This window comes from Pelophylax lessonae (genome assembly GCF_965119305.1).
Source record: "Pelophylax lessonae genome assembly, chromosome: 5".
Taxonomy (NCBI): Eukaryota; Metazoa; Chordata; class Amphibia; order Anura; family Ranidae; genus Pelophylax; species Pelophylax lessonae.
This window is the reverse complement of record NC_138772.1, coordinates 553,656,552-553,679,042: the sequence shown is the minus strand read 5'-3', so window position 1 is coordinate 553,679,042 and position 22,491 is coordinate 553,656,552. Positions and strand designations below refer to the sequence as shown.

The 22,491-nt window shown below is 49.5% G+C and overlaps 1 protein-coding gene across 1 annotated transcript in view; it reads right to left on the bottom strand.

Annotated features, from left to right (window-relative positions):
* Positions 1 to 19,928: 19,928 nt before the first annotated feature.
* The window catches only part of KLHL18 (kelch like family member 18), a 25,556-nt gene continuing 22,993 nt past the window's right edge, over positions 19,929 to 22,491 (bottom strand). Inside the window, exons 7-8 of the mRNA XM_082259039.1 lie at positions 21,683 to 22,299; positions 19,929 to 20,810 (exon numbers count right to left, since the gene is read on the bottom strand). Of these exons, the coding sequence (XP_082115165.1) occupies positions 20,424 to 20,810; positions 21,683 to 22,299 (1,004 nt within the window). The 3' untranslated portion in view covers positions 19,929 to 20,423. The remainder of the gene's footprint in view (positions 20,811 to 21,682; positions 22,300 to 22,491) is intronic.

The window sequence follows — 22,491 nt, the reverse complement described above, 5'->3', positions numbered from 1 at the left end:
ATCATGCATTCTATTCACATGTGTCAAAGGACGCACACAGTAGCAGCTCGGGAGCAAGACTGTTCAGGTGCCCCCATTGCAAGCCTCTTGCTGTGGGGGGCACTCATCAGGAGAGAAGGGCCAGAAGCGCCAGGGGGGGACTCAAGCAGGAGGATCGGGGCTGCTCTGTGCAAAACCACTACAAAGAGCAGGTAAGTATACAGGGCCGTGCTAGACTATTCTGCGCCCTAGGCAAGACCAGCTACGTGCGCCCCCCCAATAAAGAAAGAAAACTTCAGAATTTCCCCTATACTTGCATCACTCACAGTGTGTCAGAGGGGGGGGGAGCAGTGGGTCAGGGTGGGTGAGCAGTGTGTCAGAGAGAGGGGAGCATTGTGCCAGAGAGGGGGGTGACCAGTGCTCCATTAATGCAGAGTGACCAGTGCCCCCATCCAATGCAGAGTGACAAGTGCCCCCATTAATGCAGAGTGAGCAGTGACCAATGCCCCAACAATGCAGAGTGACCAGTGCCCTCATCAATGCAGAATGACCAGTGCCCCCATCAATGCAGAGTGACCAGTGCCCCATCAATGCAGAGTGACCAGTAACCAGTGTTCCCCCATCAATGCAGAGTGACCAGTGCCCCATCAATGCAGAGTGACCAGTGTGCCCCCATCAATGCAGAGTGACCAGTGTGCCCCCATCAATGCAGAATGACCAGTGCCCCATCAATGCAGAGTGACCAGTAACCAGTGTTCCCCCATCAATGCAGAGTGACCAGTGCCCCATCAATGCAGAGTGACCAGTAACCAGTGTTCCCCCATCAATGCAGAGTGACCAGTGCCCCATCAATGCAGAGTGACCAGTGTGCCCCATCAATGCAGAGTGACCAGTGTGCCCCCATCAATGCAGAGTGACCAGTGTGCCCCCATCAATGCAGAGTGACCAGTGTGCCCCATCAATGCAGAGTGACCAGTGCCCCCATCAATTCAGAGTGACAAGTGACCAATGCCCCATCAATGCAGAGTGACCAGTGTGCCCCCATCAATGCAGAGTGACCAGCGACCAGTGTGCCCCCATCAATGCAGAGTGACCAGTGTGCCCCATCAATGCAGAGTGACCAATGCCCCATCAATGCAGATTGACCGGTTACCAGTGTGCCCCCATGAATGCAGAGTGACCAGTGCCCCATCAATGCAGAGTGACCAGTGACCAGTGCCCCCATCAATGCATAGTGACCGGCTACCAGTGTGCCCCCATCAATGCAGAGTCACCAATGCTCCATCAAAGCAGATTGACCAGTGTGCCCAATCAATGCAGAGTGACCAGTGCCCCCATTAATGCAGAGTGACCAGTGCCCCCATCAATGCAAAGTGACCAGTGTGCCCCCATCAATGCAGAGTGACCAGTGTATGGGGATTAGAGTGCCGCTTGATTAAACAGAGCAGGGTTCTTCTGCTTACCCGACTAGGCCGCTGTAATGTGAAGTCCCGCTTCCTGGTCTGGCTCCTATGATAGGCGTCACCATTGTGCTGTCTATCATAAGTTGGCGGCGGTCCAAGAGGCGGGACTTCACATTACAGTGGCTGCGCCAGTTAAGCAGAAGAACCCTGCTCTGTTTAATCATGTGCCCCCCCCCCCCCTTCCCGAAGGCAGCCAAAGGAACCTATGGCAGGGCTGGCCCTGGGCGCGCCCCCCCCCCCCCCGCCATAGTCGGAGTGCCAGCCCTATCAGTATATGTTTTCTATTTCACCTTTAATATCACTTTAATACTGTGAGTCTTAAAAGCAATATATTACCCAATTTTTGGTAAAATATAAAAGATGACGTAGCGCTGAGTAAATAGATACCCAACATGCCAAGCTTTAAATTTGGGCACACTTGTAAAATGTTAACAAACTTCAGTACCTTGTATTTTCCATAGGTGACGCTTCAAACGCCCCCTACAGGTCTTCACTTTTGAGGTACAGCGCATCTGGAAAGTATTCACAGCGCTTCACTTTATCCACATTTTGTTATGTTACATTGTTATTCCAAAATGGATTACATTCATTATTTTCCTCAAAATTCTACAAACAATCCCCCATAATGACAACGTGAGAGACGTTTGTTTGAAATCTTTGCAAATTAAAAATAAAAAAAATCCCATGTACATAAGTATTCACACCCTTTGCCATGACACTCAAAACTGAGCTCAGGTGCATCCTGTTTCCACTGATCATCCTTGAGATGTTTCTACAACTTGATTGGAGTCCACCTGTGGTAAATTCGGTTGATTGGACATGATTTGGAAAGGCACCAAACTGTCTATATAAGGTCCCACAGGTAACAGTGCATGTCAGAGCACAAACCAAGCCATGAAGTCCAAGGAATTGTCTGTAAACCTCAGAGACAGGATTGTATGGAGGCACAGATCGGGGGAAGGGTACAGAAATATTTCTGCAGCATTGAAGGTCCCAATGAGCACAGTGGTCTCCATCACTCGTAAATGGGAGAAGTTTGGAACCACCAGGACTCTTCCTAGAGCGGGCTGCCCGGCCAAACTGAGCGATCGGGGGAGAAGGACCTTAGTCAGGTGACCAAGAACCCGATGGGCACTCTGACAGAGCTCCAGTGTTTCTCTGTGGAGAGAGGAGAACCTTCCAGAACATCCATCTCTGCAGCACTCCACCAATCAGGCCTGCATGGGTGTGGCCAGACAGAAGCCACTCAGTAAAAGGCACATGACACCCCGCCTGGAGTTTGCCAAAAGGCACCTGAAGGACTCTCAGACCACGAGAAACAAAATTCTGAGGTCTGATGAAACAAAGATTGAACTATTTGGCCTGAATGGCAAGCGTCATGTCTGGAGGAAACCAGGCACCGCTCATCACCTGGCCAATACCATCCCTACTGTGAAGCATGGTGGTGGCAGCATCATGCTGTGGGGATGTATTTTAGTGGCAGGAACTGGGAGACTAGTCAGGATAGAGGGAAAGATGAATGCAGCAATGTACAGAGACATCCTTGATGAAAAAAAAAAAAGCTCCAGAGCGCTCTGGACCTCAGACTAGGGCAAAGGTTCATCTTCCAACAGGACAACGACCCTAAGCACACAGCCAAGATAACAAAGGAGTGGCTATGGGACAACTCTGTGAATGTCCTTGAGTGGCCCAGCCAGAGCCCAGACTTGAACCCGATTGAACATCTCTGGAGAGATCTGAAAATGGCTGAGCACCGACCCTCCCCCATCCAACCTGATGGAGCTTGAGAGGTCCTGCAAAGAAGAATGGGAGAAACTGCCCAAAAATAGGAGTGCCAAGCTTGTAGCATCATACTCAGAAATACTGGAGGCTGTAATTGGTGCCAAAGGAGCTTCACCAAAGTATTGAGCAAAGGGTGTGAATACTTATGTACATGGGATTTTTTTTTCTATTTTCTTTTTAATAAATTTGCAAACTTCTTTCACGCTGTCATTATGGGGGATTGATTGCAGAATTTTGAAGAAAATAATGCATTTAATCCATTTCAGAATAAGGCTGTAACATAAAAAAAATGTGGAAAAAGTGAAGCGCTGTGAATACTTTTCGGAAGCACTGTAACTGTGAATAATAGGGCCACAATTATTGATCTTACTTCGGTGTGCAAAGTGATATGTAACTGTATGGGTGGGGGCAGGGTGGGCTCATCTCTACAAGAGGGGGGTGAATCCTCCATTGTTGTCACCAGACCAGGTGTGACAACACAAAAAAGTTTGCTTTCCCCTCACTTCCTATCTTAACAATGGGAACCAGGGCACCGGGAATCACCAAGTGGGGACACAGACAGCAATAAAAACATGGAACATGTATGACCGAGTTGCTGGATTTATCCCTTTGATGATTGGTAGTTGAAGATAGTCATTCACATTCATACATTGGACGATGGCTGTGCTGCGGTTTACATATCCAGGAACCCAGAGTGTGAAATCCAGATACAGAAAAAGTCTAATCAGAGCTTCAGACTAAGGAAAGAAGGGTCCAAAAATCTTTAATTTTGGTGTTAAGTCAAACAAGATGACACAAAATATACAACGCGTTTCAGGAGCTCACAGATCTCCCCTTCTTCAGGGCTAAAAACAGATAAAGTTGTAACAATCCAAAGTTCTATGCTCATTAGATCACAATAGAATTCCTCATCACAAATATAAAACTGATAGAAATATTTAACAATCCATGCTGAATTTTATAAAGCTTGTCCCTTTTTTGTTACATTTAGCATCACATGGCTTTGTTTGTATAACATTGTAATTGTTTTTCTGTATGCAGATTATTTTGGATGACTGTCCCATTTTTGTCGTATAGCCGTGAGGAAGGGGATTTCTGTGAGCCCCTGAAAGGTGTTGGATGTTTTATGTCTTCTTGTATGAATTAACACCAATATTAAAGATTTGGACCTCCAGATCCTTTGTTTAGCACCTTCATTGGATTTTGTAAATCGACTAATTTTTCCATATTTTATTCAAGAGGAAAAAAAAAAGGTCTGACGGAGTTGGAGAAGGGGGGGCTGTAATCACTTGACACAAAAAACAATGTTTTGTCTTTTTCAGCAGGAGATTCCTAGCAAAGCCTCTGCCTGCCTGATACAGATCTGAAGTCATTGCTTGGCCCACTCCTCCCCTGCCTGACATCATTTCCTCGCCACCCCTCCCCTGCCTGACATCATTCCCTCTCTCCACCCCTCCCCTGCCTGACATAATTTCCTCTCCACTTCTCCCCTGCCTGACATCATTTCCTCTCCACTCCTCCCCTGCCTGACATCATTTCCTCGCCACTCCTCCCCTGCCTGACATCATTCCCTCTCCACTCCTCCCCTGCCTGACATCATTCCCTCTCCACTCCTCCCCTGTCTGACATCATTTCCTCTTCACTCCTCCCCTGCCTGACACCATTCCCTCTCCACTCCTCCCCTGCCTGACATCATTCCCTCTCCACTCCTCCCCTGCCTGACATAATTTCGTCGCCACCCCTCCCCTGCCTGACAACATTCCCTCTCCACGCCTTCCCTGTCCGACAATTCTTCCTCTGCCACTTCTCCCCTGCCCAACAAATCTTTCTCTACACTCCTCCCCTGTCCGACATCGCTTCCTTTCCACTTTTTCTCTGGCCAACATGGCTTCCTCTCCACTTCTCCCCTGTCCAACATGGCTTCCTTTTCACTCCCCCCCCGCCCAACATGGCTTCCCCTACACTCCTCCTCTGCCCAACATGGCTTCCTCTACACTCCTCCCCTGCCCAACATGGCTTCCTCTACACTCCTCCCCTGCCCAACATGGCTTCCTCTACACTCCTCCTCTGCCCAACATCGCTTCTTCTCTACTCCTCCCCTACCCAACATGGCTTCCTCGCCACTCCTCCTCTGCTCAACATTGCTTCCTTAGCCACTTCTCCCTTTCCCATCTTCACTTCCTCTCCACTCCTCCCCTGCCCAACATGGCTTCCTTTCCACTCCTCTCCTGCCCAACATATCTTCCTCTCCACCCCTCCCCTGCCCAACATCTCTTCCTCTCCACTCCTCCCCTGCCCAACATGACTTCCTCTCCACTCCTCCCCTGCCCAACATGGATTCTTTCCACTCCTCCCCTGCCCAACATGGCTTCCTCTCCACTCCACCCCTGCCTGACATAATTTCCTCTCCATTCCTTCCCTGTCTGACAATTCTTCCTTCGCCACTCCTCCCCTGCCTAAAAAAACTCTTCCTTCCCCACTCCTCCCTTGTCCCACATAAGAATACTTTATTAATCCCAAATGGAGATTATTGCCACACTTCCCCTGCCAGACGTCTCTTCCTTTGTCACTCCTCCCCTGCCCAACATTGCTTCCTTCGCCACTCCTTCCCTACCTGAAATGGCCTCCTTCACCACTCCTCTCCTGCCTAACATCAGAATACTTCATTACTCCCGAAGGGAAATTATTGACATGACTTCCTTTGTCACTCTTCCCCTGTCTGACATTGTTTTCTTCTATACTTTTTCCCTGCCCGACACGGCTTCCTTCACCACTCCTACGCTGCCCAACATCGCTTCCTTCACCAATCCGTCCCTGCCCTACATCGCTTCCTTGGTCACTCTGCCCCTGCCCGACATTTCTTCCTTCACCACTCCTCCCCTGGCCCACATCAGAAATAGAATACTTTATTACTCCCAAAGGTAAATTATTGACGTGACTTCCTTTGCCACTCCTCCCATCTGACCTCGCTTCCTTCGCCACTCCTCCCCTGCCCAATCTCGCATCCTTCTCCACTCCTCCCTTGCCCAACCTCGCTTCCTTTGCCATTCTTCCCCTGCCCGACACGGCTGCCTTCTCCACTCCTCCCCTGCCCAACATGGTTTCCTTCGCCACTCCTCCCCTGCCCGACATGGCTTCCTTCTCCACCCCTCCCCACCATGGCTTCCTTCTCCAACCCTCCCCTGCCCGACATGGTTTACTTCGCCACTCCTCCCCTGCCCAACATGGCTTCCTTCACCACTCCTCCCCTGCCCAGCATGGCTTCCTTCTCCACTCCTCCCCTGCCCACCATGACTTCCTTCTGCTCTCCTCCCCTGCCCGCCATGACTTCCTTCACCACTCCTCCCCTGCCCGACATGGCTTCCTTCTCCACTCCTCCCCTGCCTGACATTGCTTCCACTATCCATGCAATGGCTAGAGGACAGAAAACAATCCAAAAGGGAGGAAAACAAGTCAACCTGCACTGGTTACAATGGCGCTGCCCCTTCTCACAGCACCTCCCAGTGACATCCTATCATTCATTGAGGACAATAGGAGAAGGATGTCCAGCTGGCAGTTTATTTTTATTTGTGTTGAAAAAGTCAAAGGTAGAGGAACTTGCTTTTGCTGCTGTGGGTCTGACTCTCAGCTGAGGATCAGAATAAACCATTTTAAGTAAACAACTTAAACGCTTTTTTTAAAAAAATGAAAGAACCAGAATCACATCGATCGGTGAATAAGAGGTTTCAGAACTGGTAGAGCCCCTTGAGAGTGGAGCGTAGCTCAAAAAGTTTTCATTTTTGGGTGAATCACACAGTCCCCTTCGGTGTACTTATTAATCTCCTTGAAATTACACTTTGGTCTCAGCAGATGCAACCAGAGAGAACGCTTTGGGAGGAGTTCTGCTTTAAACATCTTTCAGTGAACACAGCAACACTTCTTACACTTAAAGTAGATCCCCACTCCAAAAAGGTTTAATTCAGTTTTGAGTGGAGAGGTGAAGAGTTAGAACCTCTGTCAGCTTTTTACTACTAGCTGCCTCCTGTTAGGGTGAGGAGCCAAAAACATCTCATAGCAAAAAAAAAGTTCAGGCTGGAGCGCCACTTTATGAGGACTTCAAAGAGAACCTGTCTGGACAGCCCAACTAGCAGAAACAATGCTAATTCAGGACGGAGCTCCATTGTTTGAAGCATTTCACTTACTGCTATGCTGACCCTGTAACTTGTCCCTCTCCCCCAAAGGCGGGCTTTAGAACTGTATTACCTCACCTGTAACAGGTAGCGTTGTGACAGATTCCCCGGCTGCTGTCCAGACCTGATCTGTATTCCCCACCTCTTAATGAGGTCATTGCCCACTGGATCCAATCCATATTACCTCCCCAGTGAGGTCACTATCGGTCAGACCTGATCCGCATCCCCATGTCCAAAGCATGGTCGCCGCCCGCTGCAACCCATCTGTATCACTTCCCTGCGAGGTCACCGCTCGCCTCAACCAATTCATATCCCTTCCCTGAGAGGCAGCCACCGGCCGCAAACAATCCATATACCTTCTGTGCGAGGCCACCGTTCGCTGCAACATATCCATATCCCTTCCCTGCAAGGCCCCCACCGGATGCAACCGATCCGTATCCTCTCCCATGCGAAGCAGCCGCCCACTCCAAAGATCCGAATCCTCTTCCCTGTGAAGGCGCCACAACGATCCATATTCCCTTTCCCTGCAAAGCTGCCGCTCACCGCAACTGGTCCATATCCCTTCCCATTTAAGGCCCCCGCCCGCTGCAACCCTTCTTGCGAGGTCGCCGCCCACCGCAACCAGTCTGTATCCCCCTACCCTGCAAGGCAACCGTCATCCAAAACTGATCTGTATTCCCTTCCCTGCGAGTCCACCACCGGCCGCAACCGATCCATATCCCTTCTCTGCAAGGTTGCCGCTCACTGCAACCGATCCGTATCCTCTTCCCCTGCGAAGCAGCCGCCCACTACAACTGATCCATATCCCTTCCCTGCAAATCTGCCACTGGCCGCAACTGATCCATATCCCTTCCCTGCAAGGCAGCCGTCCACTGCAACCGATCCACATCCTCTTCCCCTGCAAACGCGCCACAACCAACCCACATTCCCCTTTCCCTGCAAAGCTGCCGCTCACCACAACCAGTCCATATCCCTTCCCCTGTAAAGCCGTCACTCGCCGCAACCCTTCTTTTGCACGGTTGCCACTCGCCGCAATCAGTCTGTATCCCCTTCCCCTGCAAGGCCACTGCCATACACAACCGATCCATATCCCTTCCCTGCGAGGCCACCACTGGCCATAACCGATCCATATCCCTTCCCTGCGAGGCCGCCACCGACCGCAACTCATCCGTATCTGTTCCCCTGCGAGGCAGCTGCCCGTCGCAACCGATCCGTTTCCTCTTCCCCTGCGAAGCCACCACAACCGATCCATATCCCCTTGTCCTGCAAAGCTGCCGCTCACCGCAACCAGTCCATATCCCTTCCCCTTTAAGGCCGCAGCTCGTCGCAACCCTTCTTGCGAGGTCGCCACCTGCCGCAACCAGTCTGTATCCCCTTCCCCTGCAAGGCCACTGCCATCCAGAACTGATCTGTATCCCTTCCCTGCGAGTCCACCACTGGCTGCAACCAATCCATATCCCTTCTCTGCGAGGCCGCCGCTCCCGATCTGTATCCCTTTCCTGCGAGGTCGCCACAACCCATCTGTATCCATTCCCTGCGAGGCCACCACTGACCGCAACCAATCCATATCCCTTCTTTGCGAAGCTGCTGCTCCCGATCTGTATCCCCTTCCTGCGAGGCCGCCGCTCGCCGCAACCGTTCCATATCCCTTCCCCTGGGAAGCAGCTGGCCACTACAACCGATCCATATGCCTTCCCCTGTGAGGCCACAACTGATCTGTATCCCTTCCCCAGGAGGCAGCTGATCCATATCCTCTTCCCCTGCGAAGCCGCCACAACCAATCCATATTCCCCTTTCCCTGCAAAGCTGCCGCTCACCACAACCGGTCCATATCCCTTCCCCTGTAAGGCCGCCGCTCACCGCAATCCTTCTGTGAGGTCACCGCCTGCCGCAACCAGTCTGTATCCCCTTCCCCTGCAAGACTGCCGCCATACCCAACCGATCTGTATCTCTTTCCTGCAAGGCCACCACTGGCCGCAACCGATCCATATCCCCTTCCCCTGCAAGGTAGTCGCCTTCCACAACTGATCCATATCCCCTTTCCCTGCCGCTCACCGCAACTGGTCCATATCCCTTACCTGCGAGGCCACCACTGACCGCAACTGATCCAAATCCCTTTCCCTGTGCGGCTTCTGCTCGCCACAACCCTTCCCCTGCGAGGCTGTCACCTGCCGCAACCAGTCTGCCTCCTTCCCCTGCAAGGCCACCGCCATCCGCAACCGATCCGTATCCTCTTCCCCTGCGAGGATGCTGCACCTGATCCATATCCCCACCCCAGTGGGGCCGCCACCCACCAGACCCAGTCCATATCCCTGCCCTAACGAGGCACTCACTCACTGAGGGAATGGGTAAGTCGCGCTAATGAATGATGTTGTCAAATATTCGCATAAATGTCAAATCATATAAATCGTGAAAAAGTGTCCACATAGACTGTCCAATGGTCAAATAAATGTCCCAAAACTCAGGAGTTCTTCCAAACTCTTCAACTTGAAATATAAGCCACCAAATGAGTGATCTCCTTACCAGATAGATAAAGGAAATAGGCCCTCAAAACACCAGATGAAGTGGGTCTGCAGCCTCGAATCCAAAAATTGATGTGGTTCCCCGATAATGTTTGCATGTGAAGAGAAATGACATATCCATAGCGTGACACTGTATGACAATCTCTCAAACACCCAATATGTGAACCTTCACTATGAAAGGTGATAGGAAAGGCCACCACACCAGTGCAATTCACACTGCCAACGGCCAGGTAATACGTGAATAGAACAGCCCAATAGCCACCAAGAGGGTACAGAACCGCCACCAAAATCACTGCCTCTTACCAGAGTCTGATTTATGCAAGCCAAACGATCACAAAAAATGACTTCAGTGTGTGCCAAATACCATAAGGAAATAGGTGAAGCAATGTGAAGAGACACTCAGAGGTCTGATGATCCAAACCAAAATCACTGCCGCTTACCAGACTGTAACAGGTGACAAGCAAAAAGTCTCAAACGATCCTCTGGATATCTGATGTCAATTGCTCCAAGTCCAGCCGACCAAGCCAAAGAGGGGGACAAAAAAGCACTCCATAGTGTAAAACCCAACAAACTTTATTTCAAAAAGATGTAGAGCAACTTACAACAATGTAGATTGAGAAAGCGTGGATAGGATGCGAGCCGCCGGCCGGTCGGCTCCTTCGCCCGTCCTCAAATTCAAAGCAGTGACGTCAGCACGCCGCGACCCCCTCTTTGGCTTGGTCGGCTGGACTTGGAGCAATTGACATCAGATATCCAGAGGATCGTTTGAGACTTTTTGCTTGTCACCTGTTACAGTCTGGTAAGCGGCAGTGATTTTGGTTTGGATCATCAGACCTCTGAGTGTCTCTTCACATTGCTGCACCTATTTCCTTATGGTATTTGGCACACACTGAAGTCATTTTTTGTGATCGTTTGGCTTGCATAAATCAGACTCTGGTAAGAGGCAGTGATTTTGGTGGCGGTTCTCTACTCTTTTGGTGGCTATTGGGCTGTTCTATTCACGTATTACCTGGCCGTTGGCAGTGTGCATTGCACTGGTGTGGTGGCCTTTCCTATCACCTTTCATAGTGAAGGTTCACATATTGGGTGTTTGAGAGATTGTCATACAGTGTCACGCTATGGATATGTCATTTCTCTTCACATGCAAACATTATCGGGGAACCACATCAATTTTTGGATTCGAGGCTGCAGACCCACTTCATCTGGTGTTTTGAGGGCCTATTTCCTTTATCTATCTGGTAAGGAGATCACTCATTTGGTGGCTTATATTTCAAGTTGAAGAGTTTGGAAGAACTCCTGAGTTTTGGGACATTTATTTGACCATTGGACAGTCTATGTGGACACTTTTTCACGATTATATGATTTGACATTTATGCGAATATTTGACAACATCATTCATTAGCGCGACTTACCCATTCCCTACGTTTTTGATTGTCGCAATTTAAGTCGCTGCTGGAACACAATAGTTAGCGCAGTTATATTCCATACCTAACTCACTCACTGAACCCCATCCATATCCCCTTCCCCAGCGACGTCCTCAACTGCCGGCTGCCGCAACGGATTCAATATTTTCTCCCCAGCAAGGTTGCTGTCCTCTGGATCCCATCCATATTCCAGGCCAGTAAGGGCAATGCCTACCAGACCAGATCTGTATTCCTGCTCCAGTCAGGTCACAGTTCCCCCGAACCCATGCCATTTTTCTGCCCCCAGCCAATTTACTGCCTACTGGATCCAATCTGTATCCCTGCCCTAATAGGGTCACCTCCCACTCCAACCATTCTTTATACCCACCCCAGCGAGGTCACTGCTCACTGCACCCAATCCGTATTCCTACCCAACAAGGTCAACGCACACCAGACCTGGTTGCTGGTTTGTATTTCTGCCACAATGATGTCACAACCCACATAAAATTGATTTTTTTGTACTCACCATAACATCCTTTTTGGGACACTGCTAACCTAGGTTATACTGCCACCTACAGGGGAAATTGACCATTGACATTAAGAAAGAAAAAAAAAAAACACAAGAATACAGAAGGCCAGCCCCCTAGGAACTATAACTACTCCCACAGAATACTATACATGTGTAGGGAGCAGCCCAAGAAATAAAAGCCAGAGGGGGACTTCCATTTGGTAAAACACAGCAATGGGCGCACCTAAACAACACCAGTCAACCAGCCCAATGAGAGAGCAAACAAAAAGATAACCAACCAAGGGGATTATAGAGGCACCTGCAAGGTTTAGAAACAGCACATACAGCAGAGCAGGATTCTGTGGGAAGAGTTATAGTTCCTAGGGGGCAGGCCTACCTTTTTTTATGTGCCATTTTCTCCTGTAGGTGGCAGTATAACCAATCAGTGGCTGTGGTACAATCATTTAAAGCCCATGCATAACCAACCAAATTATTATTTCCTTTTTCATTTGGATGGATTTGGGAAGGATTAGACTCCCTGTCAGGTTTTTTTTTTGCTGTGTCCCCCTATTGGGGAAATTCCCCCTCTCTACTTGTTCCGGTGACCAATACAGGAAATGATAGAAAATCCGAAATGTTACAAATGTCACCAGAAAAGAGAATAGGGGGAAAAATTTCCAACCTGTTCTGGTGACCTACGTTAAGATTTCTTATCACTTCCTGTTGGGTCACTGGGACAGGAAGTCAAGGAAATCTCTCCTCCAGAAACAGGTAGCAAACAACATCCCTTTCCTATTTTATCCAAATAACAAAAAACTGGATATTTTGTTACCATAATATTCTCTTCTCAAAGTAAATTGATGATTCTCATATTCATATTCTCTTCATATTCTCGGCCATAGGGTTTATAGAGCCATCTATAGGCAAGAATAAGAAGAGGCTGTGCCCGTCAATGAATGAATACAAAAGGGATTTTATGCTAAGTAACATAAAATATAGTTTTCTCGTTCGTTCATTGAACGACACAGCCTCTTCTTATTCTTGACTATAGGTGGAGCTATAAACCCAAATGGGCAAGAAGAAGAGGCTGTGTCCATCAAATGAACATGAGGAAAAAAAACTTATGTAAGATCTTACCATAAAATCTTTTTCTCTGAAGTCCATTGACAGACGCAGCCTCCATCTTCATTAGCTGAATGGATTATACTGCCCCCTGCAGGAGTAGTCTAGGCAGGAAAAATTTAAATGTACACACCCACCGGGGCCACCCCCACAGGCATAACCCACACACCCTCAGCTCAGCAAACCAGTTTAGTTGTAAGCAGTGAAGAAAAAAACATCCCCATATAAGAGGGGCGGGTGCTGCGTCTGTCAATGGACTTCAGAGAAAAAGATTTTACGGTAAGATCTTACAAAAATCTTGGTTTTCTCTATCGTCCATTGACAGACGCAGCCTCCATCTTCATTAGCTAAATGGGACGTCCCAAAGCAGTGTAGGAATGAGGGGTGGGAAGAACGCAACCGGAAAGTAACGTAAACTCCAAAGGCTAAACTTAGCCCACTGGGTAACAAAGCTCAACCAAACAACCGGAGCTCACCCAGGTTAAAGACCCCTAAGAGAAACAAAAAAACAGTCTCTTACGCAACAGCAGCCTGCAAAACCTTGCGGCCAAAAGAGGCATCTGAAGATGCCAACAAGTCTGCCTTGTAGAATCTAGTAAAAGTAAGCACAGACAACCAAGTCGCTGCCTTACAAACTTGTATGACCGAGGCCTGATGGCAAAAAGCCCAAGAGGCACTCAGCGCTCTAGTACAATGCACCTTCACAGAAAAAGGAGGAACCTGACCCTTGAGTGAATAAGCCTGAACAACTGTCTGCCTTATCCACCTCTAAATGGTCGCAGCGGACGCAGCCAAACCTTTGCGAGGACCATCCAAATGGGACAAAGAGAGTCCAATTTTCTAAAAGGACTCAGTAACAGTCAGATAAACTCTTATTGCTCGAACCACATCCAAAGAGTGCAAGGCAAATCCTTTGGGATGCTTAGGCCATAAGGAAGGCAACGTGATGTCTTCATTAAGATGAAAATCCGACACCACCTTAGGGAGAAAAGACGGATTAGGTCGGAGAACCACTTTATCCCTGTGGACCACCAAATAAGGTGGATGACAGGACAGCACCGCTAACTCAGATACTCTGCGAGCAGAAGTAATAGCCACTAGGAAGGCAACCTTCTGCGACAAAGAAAGCAGAGAAATTTTCCTAACATTCTCAAAAGGAGGCTTTTGAAAAACAGTCAAAACCAGATTGAGATCCCACGGAGGCAACGGAGATCTCCTCGGAGGAGCCAGATGACGCATCCCCTGAATAAAAGTGCGAATCAACCTATTAGTAGCCAATGGACGTTGGAAGTAAATAACCAAAGGTCGACACCTGACCCTTGATAGTGTCCAACGCCAGGTGCTGCTCAACCCCTCTTTGTAAAAAGGCCAAAACCCTAGCTATAAAAAACAAGCGAGGGTGCAGCTGCAGCGACTGACACCTTGAAATGTACGATTTCCACGTACGATGATAGATCTTCCTAGATGTTGGTTTCCTGGTCTTCAAAAGGGTAGGAAATAGGAATCACCGAGACAGAAAGACCTCTAGCCCTCAACACTTTGCTTTCAATAGCCAGGCCAGTAAAGCCAGTGACCGTAAAGTAGGATGGAAGATCGGTCCTTGAGACAGCAGATCTTCCGTAGAGGAAGTCGCCAGGGAAGATCCACGACCAGTTTTACCAGTTCTGCGTACCAAGACTGCCGAGGCCAGTCTGGTGCCACCAGAACGACCCGAATGCCTTCCACCGACACCCGGCGAAGAAACCTTGGCAGGAGTACGAGCGGAGGGAAAGCATAAAGCAGGCGATTTTGGCTCCAAGGAGCCACCAGAGCGTCTGTGGAGTCGGCCAGAGGCGAGACGCAAACAGATCCACCTCCGGAGTCCCCCACCGGGCACTCAGGAGGTGGAACACTTCCGGATAAAAAGGGACCATTCCCCTTGATCCAACACCTGACGACACAGGTAATCCGCTTGCCAATTTTCCACACCCGGAATGTGGACTGCGAAAAGAGCAGGAACATTGGCTTCTGCCAAAACCAGAACCTTGGCCACCTCCTTGGCCACCAGGGCACTCTTGGTGCCCCCCTGATGAATGATGTAAGCCACAGCTGTGGTAATGTCCAACTGTATCTGAACCGGAGAGCCGCGTAGAAGACTCGTCCAATGGAGCAGGTAAAGCCTGATTGCCCACAGCTCCAGAATATTGATCGGCAAGGAGGACTCCTCTGCTGTCCAAGTCCCCTGGGCACAAAGTTTCCCCAGCACTCCACCCCAGCCCCACAGGCGGGCGTCCGTGGTCACCACCGTCCAGAACAACAGTAGGAATGACTTGCCCTGGCTTAGGAACAGGTGACTGGATCCACCAGGACAGAGCCGACCTCGTGAGATGGCTCAAAACAAATCTTCTGGTCCAATGACCGAGGATCCCTGTTTCACTTTGCCAGAATCTCCTTCTGCAAAGGTCTCGAGTGAGACTGAGCAAACGGGACTGCTTCGAAGGTCAGGACTATTAGGCCCAACAGCGCTCGAGCAAGTCCGCATGGAAGTCTGATCGGTTTCCATCAGCAACCTGATCGCCCTTTGCACCTTCTGAAGCTTGTCTAAGGGAAGAAAGACCCTCGCCAGAGTTGAGTCGAGAGTCAGCTCCAGATAAGTGAACCATACGGATGGCGTCAGAGCAGACTTCTGGAAATTGATCGCCCACCCGAATTCCTGAAGGGTCTGAACTGTAAGAGATGTTGCCCAACAGATCCGAAAAGATGACTGCTTGCAACAGAAGATAGTCCAGACATCCCACAATCGCGATACCTTGCTGGCGTAACAAGGCCAGCACAGGAGCCAGGACCTTGGTAAAGACTCTGGGAGTGGAGGCGAGACCAAAGGGTAAAGCCACAAATTGAAAACGCTCCTCTGCCACCGCAAAGCAGAGGAATCTTTTATGTCCCTCGAATATGGGGACGTGGAGATACGCATCCTTGATATCGATGGAGGCCAGAAAATCCCCCTGGTTCAATGATGCCACCACTGACCGAATGGACACCATTCGAACCCTCTGCACCTGCACAAAGCCTTGAGATCCAGGATGGGACGCACCTTGCCCTCCTTTCTGGGTACCGTGAACAGGTTTGAATAGAAACCTTGAGAGGCACGACCACCCTTTGAGCCAGGAGATCCTGCACAGCTTCCCGAACATCCTTCAAAGGCTCCGGAGACAGGTGAAGAATTAACTAAAAAAACGTGTCTCTCGGCCGGAACCAAAATTTGTTTTTGTACCCGGAACAAACCAGCTTGCGAACCCAATTGTCCTGAATAAAGGAAGTCCAGGGTTCCTGGAAGAAGCGCAAACATCCCCCCCCACCCCTAAGATGGGTGAGGGCGCCCCTTCATGCTGAAGAGGACTTGTCCGCAGTACTGGACTGACTGGCTTTGGGCTTGCTCCAATGCTTTTTAGCCCCTCCAGAAGCTCTAAACGGCTTACCCTTTTTTCTTGCACCCTGGAGGCACGAAAAAAAACGTCTGTGAGCAGTGAAGGAAGGACCCCGCTTAGTACGGGGCGTTTTACCATTGGAGGATTGAAGAAGAGTATTCTTCCCGCCCGTCAGACCTTTGATCAACTCATCCAAGGAGTCACCAAACAAACGTTCTCCCAGAAAAGGGAGATCTGTCAGGGCTTTTTTGGAAGCTTGGTCAGCCGACCAGCTCTTCAGCCAAACCATACATCGTAAGGCAATCCCCACAGCCGAGACCCTGGCCACCAGGGGAGCCGCATCCATGGACGCATCACACAGGAACACCAGGGCCTTGGCCACCTGGTCCAAAAGGCTCGTCCCCCCCCGGACAAGGGGGCACCGTCATGGCTAGGCCTAGGTCAGAACTATAAGCTGCTCACGCTCGTATGCCAGACTGGGGGGACCATAAGGATCTAGATCAGGGGTCCTCAAACTACGGCCCGCCGGCCGGGATCGGCACAGGGCTGACTGCCTGTCAGTCTCTGTATAGATGGGGATCTGGGCTGGATGTAGATGGATAGAGCTGGTTTATGATTGGATGAGGGATGAACTCTGGATATACACATGGATTGGAGGTGGATGTGGGCGGAGCACACACAGGGTCGGGGTTGGCTGTAGGGTGTGTTCTGTATATAGCCGGGCTGGGTCGGGGGTGGTGTCGGTGGTGGAGGAGGCCGGGCTCGGTGTCGGAGTAGATCGGGGAGGACTGTCAGTAGAGTCGGAGGTCTGGGCGGGCGGGAGGTCGGTCGGAGGACACCAGGCAGGCAGGTCAGTCTTTTCTCCTATGGGGATCAGTAGGGACATCTCTGGTCTGAGTGTCCGACCAGCATCGGTGGGCGTCGGATCTTCTGTGATCTCCATCTCTCCTCCAGACACCAAGCTGTGTACCGGACACGGGATGGACACACCGCTCCGCTGGCTGCCCGGTAAAGAGCTTCTGCAGCAGTGTGCCATCACCTCCTATACTGATTGGCTGTCACTCTACACAGGGCAACGCACTGACAAGAGGTTCTGCAGCAGCTGCAGTGATCAGGTGTCCCAAATCTTCTCCCATGTCATGCGTCTATTTTTCACTGAAGCTCATATGCTTCAGAAAAGGGTGGACCCAGGGCGCAGAGCACTGCGCCCTAGCCCAGTTTACTTACTGTAAAATCCCTTTCTCTGAGTTAATTGATGAACACAGCCTCTTCTTATTCCCGCCCACTGGGTTTAGAGCGCCATCTATGGGCGGGAATAAGAAGAGGCTGCCTCCATCAATAAATAAAAGACAAATAAACCTTTTGGCCATACATACACATTTAAGCTCTTGTGCACGATGCCCCATTCCAAACAGAACACTGCAGAAGGGAACTAGCAATGTGCACCTGTGCGCGCTCCTTGTCAAACTGCTGAAGCATTTATAATCACGGTAACAGACTGCTGGTCAAATTTGATCTGGGAATACAATCTTCAATGACCTTCGGCCCCAAAAAAGAAAGATGAAGGTATACCGACACTCGCAGCCCCTCACTAGACATGTGCAGTTTGTTTTGTTCCAAATCGAAAGTGAAACAAATTTGTGTTATTCAGATGTATCGAATTTAAACCAATCCGAAATAACGAAACAAAATTCTGACAAAATCTGAAAACTAAATTTGAATTCCAAAACAAGAATAGAATAAAATAGAAAAGAAAATAAAGGAATAGAAAAGAAACAAAGAGTAAAACAGAACACAATAGAAAAAAAAAAAACAGAATCAAGTATAACAGAAAATAAAATAATAGAATATAACATAGAATAGAAAATAAAATAGAATTAAAAAAAATAAAAGTAGAATAAAAAAAAAAAAAAAAAAAAAGAAAAAAAAGAATTGAGTAAAACAGAGCACAATAGAATAGAAAATAAGGGAATAGAAAATAGAACAGAACAAAATAGAATAGAGAATAAAAAAATAGAATAAAAAAAGAACCAAAATTAAATGAATAGAAAATAATAGAATAAAAATAGAATAAAAAAAAAAAAGAATAAAAAAGAATAAAATAGAAAGAATATAACTGTATTCTGAAATCTGAACTTTGCATAGAATTAATTCAAATAGAATAGAAAAAAATAGAATAAAATAGAAAGAATATAGCCATCTACTAAAATTCAAATAGAATACATTTGAATAGAAAAGAATAGAAAAACCAATAGAATCAAAAGATCATAACCGTCTTCTGGAATTGTATTTAGAATAGAATGAATTCGAACAGAATAGAATAGAAAATAATAAAAAAAAAAAATAGGAGAAAAGAATAGAATAGAGAAAAAAAATAGAAAGAATATAACCGCCCCTTTTCCGAAATTTGAACAGAATTAATTCAAAACGCAGATTCGAATCTGAATGGTTATTCCAATTTTCCCAATTCGATCAAATTAGAAAAAAAACGAACAAAACGATTTCGGAAAATTAAAACTAAACAAAATTATTTAAATGATGAATCGAAACAAAACAAAATGCACATGTCTACCCCTCACCAGATAGGTGCCCCTTGCTGCCTGGCACCTCCTTCCTGTTACCCCTCACCAGATAGGTGCCCCCCTGCTGCCCGGCACCTCCTTCCTGTTACCCCTCACCAGATAGGTGCCCCCCTGTTGCCCGGAACCTCCTTCCTGTTACCCCTCACCAGATAGGTGCCCCCCTGCTGCCCGGAACCTCCTTCCTGTTACCCCTCACCAGATAGGTGCCCCCCTGCTGCCCGGAACCTCCTTCCTGTTGCCCTTTACCAGATAGGTGCCCCCCTGCTGCCCGGCACCTCCTTCCTGTTACCCCTCCCCAGATGAGTGCCCCCGGCTGCCCGGCAACTCCTTCCTGTTACCTTTCACCAGATAGGAGCCCCCTGCTGCCCGGCACCTCCTTCCTGTTACCTTTCACCAGATAGGTGCCCCCTGCTGCCCGACACCTCCTTCCTGTTACCCCTCACCAGATGGGTGCCCCCTGCTGCCCGGCAACTCCTTCCTGTTACCTTTCACAAGATAGGTGCCCCCTGCTGCCCGGCACCTCCTTCCTGTTGCCTCTCACCAGAAAGGTGCTCCCCTGCTGCCCGGAACCTCCTTCCCGTTACCCCTCACCAGATAGGTGTCCCCCTGCTGCCCAGCACCTCCTTCCTGTTACCTTTCACCACATAGGTGCCCCCTGCTGCCCGGCACCTCCTTCCTGTTGCCCCTCACCAGATAGATGCCCCCCTGCTGCCCGGAACCTCCTTCCTGTTACCCCTCACCAGATAGGTGCCCCCCTGCTGCCCGGCACCTCCTTCCTGTTGCCTTTCACCAGATAGGTGCCCCCCTGCTGCCCAGCACCTCCTTCCTGTTGCCCCTCACCAGATAGATGCCCCCCTGCTGCCCGGCACCTCCTTCCTGTTACCTTTCACCAGATAGGTGCCCCCCTGCTGCCCGGCACCTCCTCCCAACCACAGGAAGACAGAAGGTTGCAAAAACCATTTTTCAAAAAAATCTCCTCTTTTTTTTTTTGTTTCATTACAGTGAACTCTATGGCACTATATCGATAACAAATATTCTACAGATATACAATAATCAAAAAAAAAGTGACATCACTTAATTGCAAGCTCCCGGACACAAGAATGAAAGCACACAGCAGCTCAGTGCACGACACGCGGATCACTTTGGTGCAAAAGCCAGAAAAATAAGCTCACGAGTTTTGGAAAATAAAAAAAATTCGCTAAACTGTCCTCCAGGGGGTTGGCCAGTCTGTGCCTGGACCCTGAAAGATCCTCCCCTGCAGGGGGAGGAGTCAATAAATACATTCGTTATACTGGTATAGATTGTCTGACTATTATGGGGGGGATGGGAGGGGGGCACAAAGGGATAAACAGGATGGAAAGGAAACTGAGCACCTGGATTTGTACCTGTCTAAATTTTCACATTTATAAAAAAGAAGAAAAAAAAAAAATTGATCCCGGGTTCCGGTCACAGTGGGATGTGTTCTTGCGGCCCCCCTCCCCCTTTGCTAGATGGTCAGCAGCGGGATACAACCCACCCCCACCCCGCCTTCGTGACACACCATGGGGGCCATAAACGTCCAGCGGTTGGTCTCCGGGTCGTACATTTCTACCGAGTTCAAGTTGGACTGCCCGTCGTAGCCTCCCACGGCGTAGAGCCGGCCGCAGTTGGCGACCAGGGAGACGCGGCTCCGGCGAGTGTTCATGGGGGTGATGAGGTACCACTGGTCGGCCATGGAGTTGTAGACCTCGGCCACGCTGAGGAAGGCGGAGCCGTCATAACCGCCGCAGATGAACATCTTGCTGCCCAGCGAGGCCGCTCCGTGTCGGCAGCGTTTGTTCAGCATGCTGGCCACGGGGTGCCAAGTGGCGGTGTGGTGGTTGTAGTATTCCATCTGTGGAGGAATCAGAGAGACAGGAAATTACAAACAGGAAACAAAGAGAGCGCCACCACTTAGTGAGGGGGTCACCAAACTACAGCCTGCTGCAAGATCTTATCTGGCCCTCTGGTGTAAGGGGGGGGGGGGGACTCTAACGGAGACCCTGGTTTACAGGAAGGGGGGAGAAATCTGTGGACCCTGGTGTAAGGGGGGGGGAGGGGGAAGAGACTGATGGGGACACTGGTGTAAGGAGGGATGGGGACACTGGTGTAAGGAGGAAGGGGGACCCTGGTGTAAGAACGAGGGGGCCTCTGATGTGGACCCTGGTGTAAGGGGGGAGGGAGGACTCTGATGGGGACCCTGATTTAAGGAAGGGGTAAATCTGATGGGGACCCTGGTATAAGGTGAAGGGGGGAGTACCCTGGTGTAAGGGGAAGGGGAAGAACCGTGATGAGGACCCCAGTGTAAGGAGGAGAGCGGACTCTGATGGGGACCCCAGTGTAAGGAGGGGGGGATCTGATGGAGGCCCTGGAGTACGGGGGGGTACTCTAAAGGGGAACCTGGTGTAATGGATGGGGAGAGGACTCTAAAGGGGACCCCCCCATTTGGGGGGGGGGGGGGAACTCTGATATGGACCCTGATGCTAGGGTTTTTAAAAGGTATACAACCACTTTTGGAACTTTGGACATTAGTCTTTGGATAAGTCTTAGAAATATTTCTAGGTTGTATTTCCTAAACCCTGCGTCTTGTCCAATGCCGGGGTTCCCCAGCTGCTACTGTGACAGGCTGCAGGTGCTCCAGATAAGGTCTTCTAATGTCATTGACAAATACCATGTAGCAATATATTATTACAGTGTATCTTCTCAGTTTTGACAACCATCCTGAACCTCTAGAAAGCCCAGTCTACAACCGTCCTGAACCTCTAGAAAGCCCAGTCTACAACCGTCCTGAACCTCTAGAAAGCCCAGTCTACAACCGTCCTGAACCTCTAGAAAGCCCAGTCTACAACCGTCCTGAACCTCTAAAAAGCCCAGTCTACAACCTTCCTGAACCTCTAGAAAGCCCAGTCTACAACCGTCCTGAACCTCTAGAAAGCCCAGTCTACAACCGTCCTGAACCTCTAGAAAGCCCAGTCTACAACCTTCCTGAACCTCTAGAAAGCCCAGTCTACAACCGTCCTGAACCTCTAAAAAGCCCAGTCTGCAACCGTCCTGAACCTCTAGAAAGCCCAGTCTACAACCGTCCTGAACCTCTAGAAAGCCCAGTCTACAACCTTCCTGAACCTCTAGAAAGCCCAGTCTACAACCATCCTGAACCTCTAAAAAGCCCAGTCTGCAACCGTCCTGAACCTCTAGAAAGCCCAGTCTACAACCGTCCTGAACCTCTAGAAAGCCCAGTCTACAACCGTCCTGAACCTCTAGAAAGCCCAGTCTACAACCGTCCTGAACCTCTAGAAAGCCCAGTCTACAACCGTCCTGAACCTCTAGCCACCCCAGTCTACTTCCTTGGTCTCCAAGACTTTTCTTTACCAGTTCTCCTATGCTCCTCCAGTGTCACCTACAGCCATCTCCTCCTCTCCTCTAGGGGTCCCCCAAGGCTCAGTTCTCAGACCCCCTTCTATTCTCTATGCACGTCTCTTCCCTTGGCCAGCCGATTCCCTCCTATGGTCTTCCAATATCATCTCTATGCTGAGGCC